Genomic DNA, 20,338 nt, shown 5'->3' on the forward strand with positions numbered 1-20,338 from the left:
GGGGGTGGGTGTTGAGGAGGGCACGTTCTGCATGGAGCACTGGGTGTTGTGCACGAACAATGAATCATGGAACACTTCATCTAGAACTAATGATGTAATGTATGGGGATTAACATAAGAATAAAAAAAAAAAAAGATTCAGCGAAATATATAATCTCCTCATTTGCCTCTTTTTCCTGTGAAATATTCCGACTAATTAAACATTTTCAGGAGTTCTTTTCATTAATGTTGTAATCTTAAGTGTAATAGAGATAGCAGTGCCTTTTTAGGAATGAGAATCACAGATATTGTTAAACTTCTGTGACAGAAATTTTTTAAAAGAATCATAGTGAGTAAGTTTTTATAATCTTTCCCTCTCCTGCTCCCTTCCGAGAGAATGGGGTTAATGGGCAAAGTGGGGGAAAAAAACTGGAGAAGCTTGAAGGGGCTAAAATAATTTATTTTGGAAAGGTCAAAGAGCTGTTGACTAGAGAAAAATAAATGAAGACAAGAAGAGGAAGCGTCAAGGGAGAGAAGAGGGCTGGCCCAGGCTGTATATTAGAGTGGTTTGAAGACGGTGGGGTAGGACCTTGGAAATAACTGCTGTCCCATGGAAACTATTCTAACGACCTGACCTATATTAATGCATTTAATCTTCCTAGCAGCCATAGGAAGTAGTCATTATTTGTTCCTACTTAACAGATGAGGAAACAGACATGGAACATTCAGGGAACTCACCCAAAGTCACCTAACTAAAAACTGGCAAAGCTGAGATTCAAATCTAGGCAACATCTAAGTGAAAGATGTCAGACAGAAAAAGACAAATACCATCTGATTTCACTTATATGTGGAATCTAGAAAACAAAATAAGCAAACAAAAAAATCAGAAATAAATACAGAGAACAAAACGGTAGTTGCCAGATGGGGACAAAGGTGGGAGCAGGCAAAACAGGTGATGGGGATTAGGAGGTACAAACTTCCAGTTATAAAATAAACACAGGGATGAAAAGTATAGCATAGGGAATATAGTCAGCAATATTATAATAACTATGTATGGTGACAGATGGTAACTACATTTGCTGTGGTGAGCATTTCATAATGTATGTAATTGTCAAATCATTATGTTGTGCCCCTAAAACTAATATTGTAAGCCAACTATGTTGTTGACTATGTTCAACAACAACAACAACACAAACTAGACAATCTGGCTATAGGGTAATAACATGGGAAGGAGGGTTCCTTAAAATCCTGCTGTGGGTGCATCCACTTTCTTCCCCCACAGTTAAATTATTTGGGGGCTGAGGGAGGTGGTGGGAGATACACTGATATATTTAGCGTGGCTCCGTGCAGAGGCGGGAGTTGAGGGTGAAAACAAGGAGACCTGGCTGTATTCTGATGACTTTTAATGATGTGTTTAAACCACTCTGCAAACAGACTCTTTTAATTTTAAAAAACTCAAAAAAAAAAAAGAAAAGGCTAGAGAAAGAGGGATCAGAATCCAATCCTCTATAATGTCTTAAGAGGAGTCTGTCCAGGAAACAGGAGGAAATTTGCACCAGGGAGAAAAGAGTTACATGAGTGTGTTCCATATTAATCTGGGGCAGTGTGCCCCAGAGAAGAGCCATGATGTGCACATGAAGCATCACGAGAAAAGTTGCAGCAAATGTATGAATTTTTAGGGCTGCTGTCAAGTTTCTTTCAAACTTAATGCTGGATTTTTGGGACCTGGGCACTTGGACCAGTTTTTGTTTTTGTCACGTGGCATTAGTTATTTCTATAATGAGATAATTCTTTTATGTTTGGTAAAGAAGTGCAGGAAAACTCAACTCTTTCTAACTCAGATGACCTATTTCTGAAATACTGACCTCCCCTGAAGTATTGCTCATTATGACATGGTAGAGATGCATGTTCTTTCGTTTTTATAGACATTGCACCAGTGAAGTAGAAGGCATGATTGTGAAATAATGCCAATTCTTTGAAAATTTCTTACTGATCTGAGCTGGAGATTATATCCAATAATGTCCTTTCCTTTAACATTTCATTTATTTATTTGAGAGAGAGTGAGCGAGAGACAGAGAGAGAGGGAAAGAGAGCACTAGTGTGGGTAGGGGCAAAGGGAGAGGGAGAAGCAGACTCTCCTGCTGAGCAGGGAGCCTGACTCGGGGCTTGATCCCAGGACTATGGGATCATGATCTAAGCTGAATATAGATGCTTAACCGACTGAGCCACCCTTGCACGCCTATCCAATAATGTGTTTCAGGCTGGGCTGAAACACCTGTTTTCTCTTGGTTGCATGTCAACTCTAGTTACTCAGTAGAAATCTAATTTTGAATCAGATTTTTTCCTCCTCTATTTTTATTTTAGCATCTTGATTTTATCATACTTGATGATGTACCTGTAATTCTTCAATGTGGATATAAGTTATAATAGAGGATACAGGATAACTTTTTTCCAGTGTGATAAAGGAGCATTTTAGCTAACTATCTAAATTTACATCTTCTTTTAAAAAAAAAAAAAGACCTGAAAATCTTGGGGCACCTGGGTGGCTCAGTCAGTTAAGCATCTGACTCTTGATTTCGGGGTAGGTCATGATCTCAGGGTTGTGAGATCAAGCCTTACATCAAGGCTCCACACTCAGCTCAGAGTCTGCTTGAGATGCTGTCTCTCCCTATCCCTCTGCCCCTCCCCCAGCTTGCTCCTGTGTACACCGTGCGTGTGCATGCGCGCTCTCTCTCTCCAAAATAAATAAATCATTTAAAAAAAATGAACCTGAAAAGCTTTTTAAAAAACTAATTTTTTGAGTTTTTATGAGATAAATACTTTGATGAATCAAAGAAGTTTAATGCCTGCTAAAAATCACAAAATAATGTGTAATTCCAGCTGCAATTTGCAAACATAAATTTTTCTAGAATTTAAGTTATATGACCTTATCTGCTTGTTTTAAAGTAATCTCATTTTTTTCCCTCTGAATCCTCTTGTTTGGACAAGTAACTATTAAATCACTGCAATATGTAGAACCCTGGTCTAGGCACTGAAGATATTTAAAAAATGAAGCAAGGAAGATACTTGCTGGAATTTTTTTTTCAACTTTTAGATGTAGATCTTGTACACCAGGCATTAATATCAATACATGGTAACAAGCCAAATGTTAAATGAGTTCATCGTTCAACTCACTAGTTCAAAGGAAAAGACTGGATTTTGAGAGCTAAAGAAATTACAGAGGGAAGGTGTCTCATTTGGCAGATTCTTGCTATTTATCCCACAGCCTTAAGGGAGGCACACACATGCTTACATGAGGGGGCAGAGGCAGGATAGATGCTTGCCAATGATCTCATGCTTGAATTTGACAAGTAAGCTTAAAACAGATAAACATTATGGCTTTATGCATAATCCTTCGATTCTAAGTCAGGCTAGATGAAAATACAGCTACAAAAAGAAGCAGAGTTTAATTGCAGACTGTCAGTTGATTTAGATCAGTGGTTTTTTAAAAAACTTATAAAGTGTTCATTGCACTTATTCCCCTGTGAGACTCTTTCTTGTAGCTTTGTTTTTAGAAACAAAACAAAAGTGCTCCGCAAAGTTTCCGTTTGTTCTGGACTTGATGTCATGATGGTAAGGATCTCTCCTCTTTGCTTTTCCTCATTGCCCTTTAATTAATAAGCAAGTGTATTTTACAAAGAAGATGGTAACCACTTTCCTAAGGAAAAAAACATTTGTTAAGAGCGGCAGATGAAAAACAGTGCTAATAGGTTAAATCCCTGAGGCCACGCTGCTGATCCAGGAGAAGAAAGGGTGAATGACAGCTTGAGGCTGACAATTACATTCACCATAAGCTGTATTTCCCCAAATCTTATTTTTAATGCTCAGAAAATTTGGTTCAGACTGAAGGCTATGTTTTATTCAATATGAAGTTTATCTTCATTGGTACTTTCAGGATAACTATTCCAGCACTTGTTGGAATGCATTACATTTTAATGTAATCATTTATAAATTTAATTTTGAGAAGTTTTATATAGGCCCTGAATAATGAATATTAGAGGTCTGGAACAAGTTGCAGATAAGCATAAACAATTTCTTTGTAAGATATCTAACCCAGAACTACATAATTTGGTCTTTGGATGGAACTTTAATTATTAAATAATTTTCATTTTTTTTCATGTATTCTTGAAGAATTAAGGTGGTTGTCAATGATATTGCTACTCTCAGTAGACACAGGTGCAAACATCTGTGTTCACTTATTAAGAGCTAAGATTACATAGGTAAAATGCTCTATGTAAACTTTTAAAGTACTCTGTACTCCTTCTTATATCCACATCTAAAAATCTCTACTTATTTCTCTTCTGCCAGAGAGTGGAAATGAATATTCCAGGCTTAAGAAAAATTTTTTTTTAATTTTTAATTTTTTTTTAATATTTAAGAAGATTTAAAGAGGGGTGCCGGGGTGGCTCAGTCATTAAGCGTCTGCCTTCAGCTCAGGTCATGATCCCAGGGTCCTGGGATCGAGCCCCTCATCAGGCTCCCTGCTCGGTGGGAAGCCTGCTTCTTCCTCTCCCACCCCTGCTGCTTGTGTTCCTTCTCTCACTGTATCTCTCTCTGTCAAATAAATAAATAAAATCTTTTAAAAAAAGAAGAAGAAGATTTAAAGAACAAAGAGCAGTGGTGCCTGGGTGGCTCAGTCCATTAAGCTCCTGCCTTCAGCTCAGGTCATGATCCTGGGACCCTGGGATTAAGACAGTGTCTGGCTCCCTGCTCAGGGGGGAGCCTGCTTCTCTCTCTAACCCCATCCCAAACTCATACGCTTGTTCTCTCTCTCTCTCTCTCCTCTCTCAAATAAATAAATAAAATCTTAAAAAAAAAAAAGAGCGAGAGATGATCTTATAAAATTTTTGAATCCTATTTTTCTCTTTTGCATCACTTCATAGTGAAATAAAGTGAAAGTAAGCTGGATTTAGAACTCCAGGTCTATTTGATTATTACGGATTATTTCATGATCATCGATATTGTATTTGTAGTCTTTTTCAACATGACAAATTGCCCTAAGCTTAGTGATTTTGAACACCAGATATATGTTCTCTCACAGTTTGTGTGGCTCAGGAATTCTGGAGCGACTTGGCCGGCTGAGTGGCTCTGTCCCAGGTTCCCTGCAGGGGGCTTTTACCCCTGCTTGAGTACCCGCTTCCCAGCTTCCCAGGGAGCTCACTCACGTGGTTGTTGGCAGGAGGCCTCAGTTCCTCGCCGAATGGGCTTCTCCACAAGGCACTCCGTTTCCTCACCGTGTGGCAGAGAGTGAGCAAGGAGGAAGCACCAGAGCCTGTCTGACCAAACCTCTGGAGTTGCTCAACTTCACTTCATGGTATTCTGTTCTCTAGAAGCCAGGCATGGAGGCCAGCCCCAACTCAAAGAGGGGGCGGGGGGGGGGCGGTTAGTTAGGCTCCACCTCTTGAAGAGAGAAGTATCAAAGAATTTGAGGAGATATTTTGAAACCACCAGCAGTACCAGATGTTCTTTGAGGCTTTATTCTCTTTCCTTAAAACTGGCCAGAGGATAAGAGAGAAATTCTGCTCGTTAATGAAAGTGATTATTTCTCATCCTTTCATGTACTAAAAAATGACACAAATTACCAGAAGCGACATAGGCTGGATTTAAAGAAAGGTGGAGGGTTGGTATGTATACTGTGCCCAGTTGGTGTAAGTTAAAGAGAAGAAAGGAAGCAGAAAATTTAAAAAAAAGGAAGAAGACTGAGGAGAAATGAGGAAAATGTCTGCTTCTTCGGCTGTGGCAAATGATTAAGGCATTAAGAGCCTTCTGAAATGTTATGTCACAAATGCTAGTCTACGTGAGATCACTGTTTGCATGTAATTTAAATGTTTTGCTCCATAATATCCACAGGAAACGCTCCCTGGCTTATCCTTATTATCTCTCTGCTCCATTGTTTTCTACGTCCATTCATGGATCAAAAGCAGAGGGAATGTGTGTAGTCCTTTGGCACAGTGTTGAGTATAAGCTGGAAGGAGGGAAGAGCCTGGAGATGAGGCTGTGCAGGCAGGCAGAGGCGAGATCATGAAGAGCCCCCCAGTGCCAGGCAGAGGGGGTGTGGAATTTTTTTTTTAGTTCAGGAAATATTTGCTATTATTGAAAGATTTGTATGGCCACAGCATTGAGGATGAACAGTTTTCTTTTTTTAATATATAACTCAAAGCCACATAATTTGACACTTGATAGATTTTGCTAAGTAAATATTTTCCATATTTGTTCAGACATGGAGAAAGTACTGTATCCAGAAGCAGGGAAGTTGGTAAGGAATTTGCAGTAACCCAGGCTAGAAGTGGACCCAGGCTGAGGCAGAGGAGACAAGAAGTGGATTTGTTGCACTTCTGTTTAGGAGGTGGAGGGATTGATATAATGGAAAAATCAGCAAAAGGAAGAATCTAGAATACATTCTGGGCTTTTAGATTGATCTAACAGAGGAGAGTTGTGATGTTCCCTAAAGGAAAACATGCAACAGAAAGTATTGGTTTGTGGGGATCAAAACAATTACCTCTCTTTTTTGGTTATGTTATTTTACTGTTGAATACTTTCTCCTCTCTCCTCGAATCTCAGTGCTGCCCCCCCCCTCCCACTTTCAGCTGATGGCCTTGCTTATGGTGTCAGTAAAGAAAGCAATTAGAAGCATACTTCTGCAAGAGAACGTACTCTGTCTCCCTTCCCCGCCCCTGCATCTGAGTCCATATACTCTGGTCTCCCTTGTACTTCTAGGGTCAGACTGTCTGTGTAATAGCAAAGGTCAGTCTCGTTCTTGTGCACCGGATCTCTTTCCACGTCACCTGCTCAAAGCCACATCTCGGCAGGTCCCCTCCCACCCGCCATGCGCAGGATCACCAAAATTTCCCTCTCTACCACACAGGTTCATCAGCATACAAATATGCTGTTATTTCTCCCACCTTAAAAGCAAAACACCCACTGGACCACCTCATTTCTCTGATCACCATCAGAGCAAGTCTGAAAAGAGTTGTCCCTTTTTCCATTTCCTGCCATTCTCCCCTGAACGTACTCCATCCAAGCCTTGGCTCTTCCCACTCTGTGGAAACCGCTCTTGGCAGTGTCCCGTGACTTCCACAGGGAGCCCGCGATCATTCCTTAGTCCTCACCTTGCCAGGCCTGCCAGCAGCCTGTGACATTGTTGGTGATTGGTCACTCCTCCAGGACAGAGTGTTTTCACCAGTTTCCAGGGCCTCAGTCTCCCCAGTTTTCCTCCTGCTTCTGTCTGCCTCTCCGCCCCGTTGGCTGGTGCCCGCTCAACACAGCGGTGCCACGCGGCTCAGCCCTGCACCATTGTCTCCCCTCTAACTAAATGCACCCCTTCCGTGATTTTATCTACCCTCGTGGCTTTAAGTACCATTTAGATGCCAACCAGGCTTAGATTGCAAGTGAACCGTTTCTTCAATTTAAACTCTTCTGTTCAGCTGCTTACTTCTCTACCTCTGTATGTCTAACGGGCCTCTTGCACTTAACATATTGGACACCAAGCTCCTGATCTTCCCTCCCACCAGACCTGCTCCGTGCTCATCCCCACCACACTTAACAACTTCTCTCATTCCAGCTTTTCACACTAAATTCCGTGAAGCCATCTCCACCTTCTTTCTTTCTCGCACACGAGATCTCTAATTCATCAGTAAATACTCTTGGCTTTCCCTTCAGTCACTGCTCTCCCTGTACCACCATCACCCTGGTTCAAGCCTCTGGGATGTAGCACCTGAGTTACTATATAGTAACCCCCTAGCTAGTGTCCCTGCTTCAAGCCTTTAACTCCCTATAGTCTATTCCGAACACAAATTTTATAAAACTCGTTAGATCTCATTACTCCCCTGTTCAGAGCCCTCTCCTACCACCTCATCCCATAAGAAAGGTGCCACATGGTCTGGCTCCTGATGCCCCTCTGATCTCACCTCCTATTATTCCACCCCTGTGCTCTCCGGCACACTGGCAGTCTTGCTGTTTCTCAGTACATCAGGTAAGCTCCAGCCCCAGAGCCTTTGCACTTGCTGTTCACTCCGTCTAGAAGTGTCTCCCGCCCACCCACCGCCCACCCTAGTTGTTCACATGGTTCACTCTCTCATCTCCCTTGGGCTTTTACTCAAATGACATCTCAGCGAGACTCTTCTTAAGCCATCCTTATTGAATTTCAGCCATTACTTCCGTCCCTGCTCCGTTTTCTCCATAACATGTAAGCTCTTAATCACCATCTGGCACACTACATATTAACTTACTGGAGTATTTCTCTTTCTCCTCACTAGACTGTACCCTACATGAGAGCAAGGTGAGATAAGAATGCTTCACAGAGCTGGTGACGTTTAAATTGCATTTATGGTATGCAATAATCTAGTGTACCCAAGAACTTCTTTTGCAGAAGTTTTTCTTTGCCATCTTGAAGCATGGTATCCAAAATAGGTTGACAAGTTAAGGGATCTCGAGTAGAAATTCAAGCAAGGCTGTATGTTAAATAGCAGTAGGACTGGGAGTGTCATGCTAACATTCTTAGAGATCAGTAATAATACTTTTTGTTGATATTATCATCCCCATTTTATTTTATTTTTAAAGATTTTATTTATTTGAGAGAGAATGCACGAGCGGGGGGCGGGTGGGAGGCAGAGGGAGAGGAGAAGCAGACTCCCCGCTGAACAAGCAGCCCGCTTCGGGACTCGATCCCAGGATCCTGGGATCATGACCTGAGCCGAAGGCAGACGCTTAACTGACTGAGCCATCCAGGCCTCTCATCCCCATTTTAGATGACGAAATAGGGACTTGGTCAAGTACAGGAAATTTCCCAATATTTTATATCTTCTAAGTGGCAGAGCTGGGATTTAGACCCACATCGTCTTTATTCTAAGGCTGCATTTTTCTTACCATGAAGTAATTATCTTCTTTCATCTTTATTAATGGTTGTACCTGAAAAGCTACCAACCAACTCTTTTACTATTTTAGTTTTTAAAATGCCAACTATGGACTGGAATAATATTATAATAAAATACAGAGTTGCAAACAATGATTCCAAATACTATTAATTTCTCTGTGTATTATCTGGCACAGCTGTGTGGAGGAGGACATGTCTTTTTTTGCAGGTAACACCTACAGTTCGGGGTTTTGCTAGTGAGACAGAGGTCTGCATCTGAGCTTTCATATATGATTACCTTCTCGGGCACATCTTCCATTTGAAGAAGAAAACACTTAGAGATAAAATTATGTTCTGGCTATGATGACATAACAGACTGTACTCTCTATGTGAAGGATTTTCCAGATGTAAAAAAAAAAAAAAGATGATAAATATGCACATACACTTTTTTCGCCCCTCTTGAGCTTCTCATGATACGGATATCTAGCTTCTCATGGCCTTGAGGGGCTTAGCTAGACCAGTACAGGTGGGAGCATTCCCCTGAACACTCAGTTCGGCTCTGATGAAGAGGTTCCCTCAAAATCTCTGATGCCAGCTCTAGTTTGTAAGTGAGATTCCGCCTACTTAGTGTTCTGATGCACGAAACTTGCCTTTTGCCACTTCTGCTCTGTTATTTATCTTCTGTTTGTATTTAGTACATATTATGGGTACGCCACTTTACCCCGTAATTATCAGGAAGCTTTATGAGCCCAGCATCTTACCAAGCTGTGGAGACGGGGACCTGTTATAAGTGCAGGCAGTGCTGGAACAGACTTGATCCTGGTTTAACAGAGCCCAAATCCAACACCACCATCCAGGGGTAAGCCTGGGCTTTGCAGGCCAGCACCTGGCAGAATGCAGAACACCACCCTGAAAATATATCTCAGTTATTAAATAGATCCAAGGCTCTGAAGTCATTTTTGGCAATGTCATGTGTAAAGGTGGGCACAAACAGTGGTAGGTTTATTCTGATACGAAGTACAATTATATAATATATATTGAGTATATAATATTTTTTTGCTCTTTTGGACTTAGTCCCAATTAGGCAAAGGCCGTTTGAAAGAGAGAGCTCTGAATTTGTGGCAAAAATGACTTAGTCTTGCGTGCTGGCTTACGATTCCTTGAGCAAGTTTCTTCACCTCTCTGTGCCGTAGGTGACTCATCTGTAAAGTTTCAACATGAAAGGCAAACACACAGGGTGGTTTTAAAGGTCCTAGTGAGGCAAGGAATGTGACAGTGCCCACCACAGAGCTCTTCACCTAGTGAAGGTTCAGAAAAATGTCTCTTTCCTCCCTTTATAGAGTGCTGCGAGGCCAGACACATGGAGGAATGGAAAAGTTAAATGACAGTAAATGCTGAGCGTACCCTGCCGTGGGAAAGACAGCAGGCTCTTTTCTGCTATGTAACCTTTGTGTCTCTGGCATGTTTTTAAAGGGCATGGAAGGAGACTTTGCACAATGGCCCCGTACTGCACTGAGGGACAGAAAGGTCTAACAAGAAGGCAAAAGGTTCCTATGGTTCCAGATTTAGGACCTTCACCTCATTGCTTAAAAGCTAGTGAGGCAGAGAGTTTAGTATTTGGCAGGGAAGAGGAATTTTTTTGTGTGCAAAGGGATGAGAATAAACATCAGGATCAAGAATTATGCCCAGCATCCCCTTGTCTGGAAGGAACCCAGTCTCAGGTTGGCACCACTCCCACTGGATGTTCCTCGGGCAGGACAGCTACTGACCCCCAGAGGCTGGATTTGTCCTGACCCTATCTGGGGACCATACATCTTGCCTAATAGCACGGAGCAAATGGTCAGAACCTCTGCCTGCTTCACCATGACCAGGACAGCTGGGAACTTGGTACGTGGACCATCACTTGCATATTACCATCAGCAATTATAAATTTACTTTTAAGACTTTTGAATACTTTTTGAAAACTGAGTTAAACTTTGTATACAGTGAAGTACACGGATCTGAAAGTCCAATTTGATGAGTTTTGACAAATGTATGTACATCTGGGTAACTAACACCCCAATTAAGATATCCCACAACCTTTAGGTGACACTGTTCTGATTTCTGTTGCCATAGATTAATTCTGCTTTTTTTTTTAAATTCTACTTATTTTTGAGAGTGTATTATAAATCCCTGAAACATAGGATCTTTTTATGTTGCATAAGAGATTCTTGGATATGAAGACGTGTCATAAGATTTATAATGAAAGTAAAAACAACTGTTAGCTGTCATTTTGGATTTGTCTTTGTTTCTTAAAAGTTATAATTTTGAAATTGTTCCATTCTTTTTGATAAAAATATGAATTAACAAGAGAGGCATATGTATGGGATTTGCATACAGCCTTTGGCAATACTGGAAGATCCTTGGTCTTCATGATTCCTTTAAAGAATAAGTGCTTAAGAATCTGTATTTTATACTAGTGAAGGTGTCACTTTCCCCCTGGGGGGGGAGTAGTAGAAAGAACATAGGTTTGGGATCAGACCTGCAGAGCATCTGTGTCTGCGCATTCGTGGACTCCTATTTAACTTTTCTGAACGTCCGCTACCTCTGTGATGAAATGAGAATTGTAATATCTATCCGAAAGGGTTGTGCCAAAGGCTAAATGAATTAACAGATACAAAGCACCTGTCATACAACAAGCCCTTCCTTCTCCCTTTTTTAAATGGCAGACTTGTTAGCGTTATGCATTTTTTTTTTTTTTTTTGGCCGGGAATAGATTTATTAACTGTCTTAGAGACATTGGCCATTAATCATGTATTTCTGATGCCAGGTATCCTAGGGCGTTGCTGTTTACATCTTGCAGCTTCCTCGAAGCTTCTTTTCAACTTGGCTGCCTCTTCCTAGCCTCCCAGGCTGTGAGAATAAACTAAAAGCATCCACTTCTCCTGTACTTATACGAGTGTTGTCTGTAACCTCGGAAGATCCATAAACACCTCTTGAGAGAAATAGTAGGCATGGGGGTGCTTATACATATAAATGGATAAAATGGATCACAACCAAAATAATAAAATCAACCCTTGATTCTCAAATTTATTAATAAAAGCCAAACAACAGCAACAAAATGGTCAAAATTGGCAAAAAATACACATAGGCAACACAGAAGAGAACCAGTGTAGACAATTACAAATTAAAAAGCTGTACATTTTCTCTAGTAATCAGGAAGATGCAAATTAAAGTAACAGTGAGATACAGTTTTATTGCCATTGGATGGACAAAGATTTAAAAGCCTGATAATACTAGGTGCTGGTTAGAATGTAAGGTTAATAAAAACTCTTAAGCATTGCTGGTAAAGGTATAACTTCTGTAATCCCTCTGAAGATTTCCCCAAAGAAGCTCTTGCATATGTGTACAATAGAAATGTTCATTGTAGATGGTTTTATTATAACAGCAAAAAATTGCAAACCACCCAAACATCCGTCATTTGGGGATTAGATGAACAAAATTTGGTATGCAATACAACATTATATATAAAATGAATGAACCAGATCTATAGAAATTGATTGAAAAACAACATTGAATACAATAACGAGTTGCAAAATTCTGCATATTACATGATTTTATTTGAGTCACCTTTTTGAAAGATGAAAGTACTATGTCTTGTTTATAAATTCATATATTTCTTAAGAATGCATTGCTAGGGACGCCTGGGTGGCTCAGTCGGTTAAGCATCTGCCTTCGGCTCAGGTCATGATCCCAGGGTCCTGGGATCGAGCCCCACATTGGGCTCCCTGCTCTGCGGGGAGCCTACTTCTCGCTCTGCCCTCTGCCTGCCACTCCCCCAGCTTGTGTTCACTCTTTCTCTGTCTGACAAATAAATAAATAAAATCATAAAAAAAAAAAAAAAAGAATGCAATGCTAGAGGTTGCCTCTGGGGAGGAAGGGCAGGAGGAAGAAGAATGGGCCTGGAAAGAGAAAGTCTGATTTAATTTTCTTAATTTAATTTTAAAAAAAGGAAATATCCCCAAATATTAACACTTAGCAGTTCTTTATCAGTGGTTCTCAAAGTGTCTTTTGTCTCTGGACTGGCAGCCTGTGGCATCACCTGAGAGCTCTGAGAGATCCAAATTCTCAGGCCCCAAACCAGATCTGCTAAATCTGAAACTCGGGGGGGGGTGGGGAGGCCCAACAACCCGTGTTGAACAAGCCCCACACTGCCACTGTTCTAGATGACAGAGATACTCATGTTTACTATCTTATTCTCTGTGATTTTCCATATTTTTAAAATGTTAAAACAATCAGTCTTAAGCTTTTCTTCCCCACTCTCTCAAAGTCCTTCTAGGCTCTTAAGCTGGAACTTAATAACCAAAGGCTTATTAAGAGCATAAACTTCTTACTGCCACATAAAGTTATCAGATGTGGAGAGACCACTTAATATCAAGCAAATGGCAGAGAAAGAAAATGGGCAGATATAATTAACTATTATTCGAACGTGAATTGTCGAGTGAGTACATCACCCTAAAAAATATTTGATCCCTCTCTCACTTCTCCCATTATCGTTGACAGCAAATATCTATCAAGCACTGAGTGCATTCAGGACAAAGCAAAGTACTGATGCTACAATAAGGCATAGATATAAATCATGTCCTTAGAAGACAATCTAGTTGGAGAGCCAGGATGAGAGAAGAGGAAATGAGGTTAAAAATGAGAATACCTTATTGTGAAATGCCTGGCACACCCAACTGCTACACAGAATTTCAGGGGGTTTGAAAGGAAGCTTTTTGTAGACTCAGCCTCAAGAGAGAAAGGGGAGGGTAATATTTCAAGGAATGATGTGAACAAGGTCATTGTAGCATTCTAATTTAGAGACCCATTGAAGTGATCTTAGTTCAAGTTGGGGATGTGGAATCGGTCATCCATTTTTATCCTGTAGATGGATGGAACATTAAAATGTTTTGAGTAAAGAAGTAATTTGTATGTGCAAAGCAATGTCCCAAGAAGATAAATTTGGCATAAGTGTCAAAGATCAACTGAAGGCAGAGAAACAGTTGTTAGCCATGAGATGTCAGGGCTTTCAAAGAAAGTGAAGATTTAGATGTGAAACAGAAGATACAGTATGGGGTGAGGAAAAGTGAAAAGGGAATGGAGGATGATTCTAACGGAACGTATGTTTCTTATTGCCTCTGGAAAAAACTACCAGAAGTATAGTGGCTTAAAACAACACAGATGTATTATCTTATAGTTTTGGATGCCAGAGTCTAAAATAGTTCTCACTGGGCTAAAATCAAGGTGTCAGCAGGGCTGTGTTCCTATGTGGCGTCTCAAGGGAAGAATCTGTTCTCTTGCCTTTTCCAGCTTCTAGAGGCTGCCCACATCCATTGGCCTGCGGCCCCTTTCTCTGTCTTCAAAACCTGCAGCAAAGCATCTTCAAATCTCTGACTCTGGTTGCCTCCTCTTGCTTTCCCTTATAAGGATTCTTAGGATTACAGTTGGACCCACCCAGATGGTTCAGGATAATCTCCCCATCTCCAGATCCTTAAGTTAATTGCATCTGGAAAGTTCCCTTTTGCCATTTAAGGTAACATCCTCACAGGTTCCAGGGATTAGGATGAGGACATCTTTGCTGGGATACTATTTCGCCTACTACATGGACTATGGCCATACTTTGATAATTGCCTAGGATTTGGAAGAGAGGTGAGAAAGCCTTGATTGGTCATACCAACCGTGTCACTTACAGTTTGCTTACTTGTGAAATGGGAGGAAAAGGTGGTGTAGGGGTGGGGTTCTCTTCCAGACCTAACACTCTGACTAGAATGTCAGGCCATGAGGACATGGATTTCCATCTGTCTTGTTCACTATGGGTCTTCATTGCCTAGAACAATGATACATGAGAGACTCAGTGATTACTTGTTGAATAATATATTTTTTGTTGAATGAATGACCAAGTCACGGGAAAGTTTGAAAAGAGCACTGGGGAGACTTCTCCACCAGCTCCTGTATATATTAAATTCTCATTTTCTTGGTGAAGTAAGATTTAGGCTCAGTTATAGATTGAGACAGTCCTCGGATGGGAGAAAGGGATAGCTGAGATTTGTAGAATCTGTTCCTGTCCTCCCTTGCTTTTAGCCTCCATGCTGAGTATCCCCTGGAATCGGGAATGAGGAAGTGTATTGAGATTGATGTATGGCCTCAGTAAGTGTCTGGGGCAGCTGCTAATTGAAGAAGAAATTGCTCACTGTGGCAATGATCAGTTGCCCCTGAATCGACCAGCTGTCACATTCCACACTGTTCACTCAGTGAGAGTCAAGTCTTGCCCTTTGCATTCCTAAAAGAACACTTGACCCTGTGAGGACATAATATCCATTTATGCTGTAGAAAGTGCCAGTAAAATAGAAAACTGAAGCTTCTTTGTGCTTAAGAAAAAAGCATGGAGTACATGCGTTTGAGGGTCCAGGTAGCCAGCAGGTAGGCCGTGCGATTGGGCTTTCTCATGTGGAAGCTAATACTTGCAGGCGCTTTGCCTCTCAGATATGAGGTCGGACATACACTTGCCGTCAAAGTTGCCTTTCAAAACTGACGTTTCAAAAAACCTATGGTTAGCCGTTACTTTGAAGACAAAGAGCTAATTTGTTTAAAGGAACAATAGACAGAAGAAGGAAATCAAGGCAAGGAGGGCAGAGGGTGCTAGTTTTGCTTAGGATCCTTGAAATTCAGAGAATTAAACTCTTTTTGGTCTTTTACTGAATTGTGTGACCTTGGACAGACACTATGCCTTTTGTCCTGTTTTTCCCTGTTGTTTTTCTCAGTGCTGTTTTTAAAATGTCACCCATCTGGGGAAAGAGGCACATGTACATATTAGATATATTTTCTTGGTCTAATAACTCTCTCAGAAGAACTTGCCTATTTTTTTAAATACCAATTATATTTAATTAATCATCTCTTAAACAAATTAACCTTTAATATCTGAAATCTGTAAAATTGTTAGAGAAATAATTGGTTACCAGAAAGGATGAAAAATCCATCATGCTCACTCCATGACATTGCCTAGAAGTAAATATCTTGCTGTAATGTTAGGAGGAAAAAATCCAAATATAGTTAAGATCTGATGTTCATGGGGTACAAAGTAGGTTTTAAAGCCCATAAATAAGACTTCTTGTCAGTTTGCCAGACTGTACAGATGCAGAAGAATCCCCCTCCACAATTCTGCAAAAAAGTAGAAGATAAAATTTCACCAAAAACAATTTTACAAATTGCAGATGAGCTCAAGAAAGGGAAAACCCCCAGGTGTCAGAAACAGAGGGGAACCCGAGATAAGAGACGTGAGCATGGAGTACTGGCCAGAGGGGCTCACGGAGGTCTGAGATTCAGGAGGGAGATGAATGTCTGGGGATAGCATCCGCAGGCTGAGGGATGCATCCACTCTGGGGGGCGGGGAGGAGAGAGGCAGGGAGGTGAAGCCTAGATGAATGATGGTTTCATTCATGAAACTGGGCCTAGCAAACTGCACCAGCAGCCAGGAGAAGCCTCAAGGAAGCTTGCCTCCTGACTACTGCTGTGAGAGAAAGAGGAGACACCTGTGAACTTTAAGAGCACAAGACTGTGCCATACGTAGGTATGGGGTTCAAATTCATACCCCCAGGACAGTGCCAAGACGAACAGGAAGTCACTGTGCATGGACACTTCATGACTCAGGGAACATGGGACTTCCGTGGAAAACAGTCCCTGCTAAAGATGAAGTTACAGGCAAAATTAAGTATGTTCAAAGAGATGAAGGACATCAAGTACTAGTATTTATAGGAAAAGGAGGAGGGTGCCTGGATGGCTCAGTCGTTTGAGCCTCTGACTCTTAATGTCGGCTCAGGTTATGATCTCAGGGTGGTGAGATTGAGCCCTGCCTTATTCTCTGGACTCAGCATGGAGTCTGCTTAAGATTCTCTCTCTTCCTCTGCCCCTCCCCTCCTACCCCCCGGCTCACACACACTCTCTCTCTCTCAAGACAGAAAAAGAAGGAGGAGAAGGAGGAATAGGCAGGTTTGAAAAATGAATCTGATAGAAATTCCATGGGCGCCTGGGTGGCTCAGTTGGTTAAGCGTCTGCCTTCAGCTCAGGTCATGATCCCAGGGTCCTGGGATCGAGTCCTGCATCAGGCTCTCTGCTCCACAGGGAGTCTGCTTCTCCCTCTGCCCCTCCTCCCACTCGTGCTCTCAATCTCTCTCTCTCTAATAAATAAATAAAATCTTAAAAAAAAAACAAAACTAAAGAAATTCCAGAATGGAAAATTGTTATTGAACTGTGTGAAGACTGTTGGGTTGGTTGAAAATTGTGAATAATGGCTGATATTTAGTATGGTTTCAAGGACATTATTCTTTTAACCAGAGAGAAAACTTTTCAGCCCATGGTTAGAAAAATGCCTACCATATAAATGGTCTTGAGTGTCAAACACGCAGATTGAAACCGAAGTTGAAATTGGCATGCAAGTTTTAATAAAGGGAGAGCTGAAGGGATCATCCCAGTGTACCAAAGAAGCCTTGGTTGAAGTGCTCTTCTTAAATGAAGTAGCTGCCGACCCACTGAGAACAGGCCATGCTTTGGTTCTGCTTACTGCCCCACCTCTAAAACATTCCTCCCGCTTCTCCCAGCTCTCCCATCCTCTCCCCTCCCACCCCCAGCAGTCCAAAGATTAGGGTATCTGTAGCCTGCAGCCTTGGGACCACGGTGCCCTGTTGGGCCCACACCGGCTCAGCCCTCATTCTCAAGGGACTCTAGTAATCTAAACTGACCATCGTTACTACTTTTACTAGTCTTGATTTCAGAAAATACATAATGCAGGTGATTCTCCTCTTTTCTTTTAAGACTTGGAAATTAACTGTCATCCCACTGGCAATTTATGGTGACGTCATGATCGACTAAAATGCTAATACAGTTTGATTGGTTACCATTTAATAAATAGCTAGCTTTTTGTGTCTTTATATTTTTGAATGACCAGGAACTTTCTCTTCACTTTCTTGCCCAACACTTGCCTCACACAGCTCCATGTACAAGAGCACATCAGTACATAATTTTTTATACTGTGTAATTATCTGAGAAGGTTTGCATCAGTGTCTTTTTATCTGTTTGTAAACTTATCTTCCTTAAATTGAAGATTTAAAATTTAAGTCTTTCTTTTATAAAAACCATTTATTAAAGACAAAAACTCAAATGTTATCATTTCTGAGAAGCTGCCTCTTTGAACCATATTATGCGCCCCCTTCTGTGCTCTTAGCAGTTTGTGGGCATCTGAACCATCAAACTAATCATCCCATGGGCTTTCAGTGTATGTTTAGGTATCACCTGTTCTTGACTCTGAGCTCTTTCAGAGTAGTCTTTCTCCCAGTTTTTATCACTCATCAGTACATATGGGCACCTCAATATCTGTTGGGTGAATGAATGAACACTTGAAATAACCAAGTTATACTGGTTCCACTGTATATCAGATCCCAGTGACCCTCAGGTGCCTCCTTTCAGTTATACTCAAGTGAACATGGTTATCTGCAATACAGACGTTTTTTACCTTAGACAAAAGTTTTTGTATGCATTTAGTCCGTGAGATTGGAGCATCTAGAAATCTGTTAGCCATTTTCAAGAGCTAAAGAGTGTACAAAAATAAGGGAGAGTTGAACTAAGGACAATTAAAAAGGTACAGGATAATTGGAGAATTTGCTTTTTTTTTTTTTTAACATCTCTTTACTCTGCATGGGGCATGGAGGACAGGTGTTGAGAAGACCAGAAAACTACATCAGGCAAGAATCCATTTCCCCTTCCTTTTCTGCTATCCTAGCGGGAATTTAATACCCTATTCTGAGAGCCAAGGAACTTAGAACGAGCTAAGAAAAAAAGGATGAGCCATACACACAAAACGAAGGACTTAATATTCCCAAAGTGTAACCAGTTAGGGAATAATAGCTTATTCCACTGATGTTAAATCACAGAAAGAGGAAGAGAGTAGAATTTATAAGAGGAAAGAGGGAAAAAGGTAAGTTTTGAAGGTCTTTAAAACACTAAGGCAATAACCCAACTGAAATTGGAACTAAACAGGTAAGTAACATACAGAAAGATGAGAAAGTTCTTAACAGTGTTGCTAAACCTTTTGTGGAAACCTAAAACCTATTCCCAGACAGAGTTTTAGTTCAGTCTTCTCAAGATACAGTTTATCTTTGATCTATTTGAAGTAAGACTCAGCCTGCTAATTCCTGTTTTGGTTTTTCAAGAAAAACTTCTTTCCCAAAAACAAATCTATTGAAGGTAAAATAATTTATTTTATTTTATTTTTTTAGTTTTATTTTATTATGTTATGTTAGTCACCATACAGTACATCATTAGTTTCTATGATTCATCGCGTATAACACCCAGTGCTCCAGAAGTTAAAATAATTTTTAACGTCAGAGTTTTCAAAAGACGTTGGACTACATTAGGAATCATTTTTCACTCTAATTGGGCACTGGGTCCTGTTTCATTTTTAGTAAAAGAGCATTATTTTAGCCCATTTGAAATAATAAATTTAAAGCCACTGTAAAATGTTTATCATAGATTTAATTTGAATGTGATAGAAATTGATGGTTTGTTTTGTATCCAAAAACCCTGAAAAATATTCACTTACAATGTGATTGCCAATAACTTTTCTCACAACGCAGGGTGAAATCACAGAACCAAAAATAGTGGGACCCAAGAAGTTGACAACATTCGAATTCTTAGGAGCAAAAATGGATGTATGATAGAGAACTAGTTCAAATGCTGAGCGTTTTTGTTTTGGTTTCATAGCTTATTGTTATTTTAAAGCACACATAGAAATTCCTTTAAAAACACATTTTGGTGAGTTTATAACAATAATGACAGCCAATGAAGCAACCACATTTTTCTCCTATCCCAGGTTGTTGGTGTAGCCCAGGCCATCAACAAGAAATCGGGAAATGGTGGGACATTTACTGAAAAAGATGAAAAGGTACCAAAACTTATGTCTGATGTGACCTCAATTTAGGAAGATGTGTTTTCCTTATAGTGTATAGACCTCTAGAATTAGCTGTTCCTGAAATTGTTGATTGCAAAAACCATTATGCTTTAAAATGATCTGAAATGTTCAAAAGTGTCTCTTTCCTACCACGAAATACAGTGCTGACTTTGGAGTACTAGTGGTAGTCAGTCCCTAGAAGCCCCCCAACTCCATCCTCACTGTGCTGCCAAGCCTCCCCCAGGGCTGTGTGCATCTTGGGGCCATCCCGAGGGTGACACGGTATTTTAACTATCCCATTTACCTTTCATCACTGCTATAAAGAAATTCAACCCTGAGTAAAAACCCTTGAAGCACTGCTCCAAGTTCAGCACTCCAGGTTGGCTAAAAATTGGAGTTGCCTCCTGGTGAAGCAAATTTCAGAATGTTTTATAAGCTTTGCACTCAGATGGTGGGGCGCCAACGTGTGAATTCAGGCTGGGTAATGTTAATTTAGCTTCAGAAAGAGCA

The 20,338-nt window shown here is 40.7% G+C and overlaps 1 protein-coding gene and 1 long non-coding RNA gene across 5 annotated transcripts in view; both read left to right on the plus strand.

Moving 5' to 3' along the window:
* The window catches only part of LOC145720273 (uncharacterized), a 332,443-nt gene that overhangs the window by 160,021 nt on the left and 152,084 nt on the right, over nt 1–20,338 (plus strand). The window lies entirely within an intron of this gene.
* The window catches only part of PDE5A (phosphodiesterase 5A), a 145,363-nt gene that overhangs the window by 36,242 nt on the left and 88,783 nt on the right, over nt 1–20,338 (plus strand). For all 4 annotated transcript variants that reach the window (XR_014143157.1, XR_014143156.1, XM_006740607.3 and 1 more), the window contains exon 4: nt 19,751–19,822. Coding sequence is in view for 2 of the 4 variants with exons in the window: in XM_006740607.3 (XP_006740670.1) it covers nt 19,751–19,822 (72 nt within the window). In the remaining 2 variants the exon portion in view is untranslated. The remainder of the gene's footprint in view (nt 1–19,750; nt 19,823–20,338) is intronic.

This window comes from Leptonychotes weddellii, chromosome 2 (genome assembly GCF_054177405.1).
Source record: "Leptonychotes weddellii isolate Sample4059 chromosome 2, ASM5417740v2, whole genome shotgun sequence".
NCBI lineage: Eukaryota > Metazoa > Chordata > Mammalia > Carnivora > Phocidae > Leptonychotes > Leptonychotes weddellii.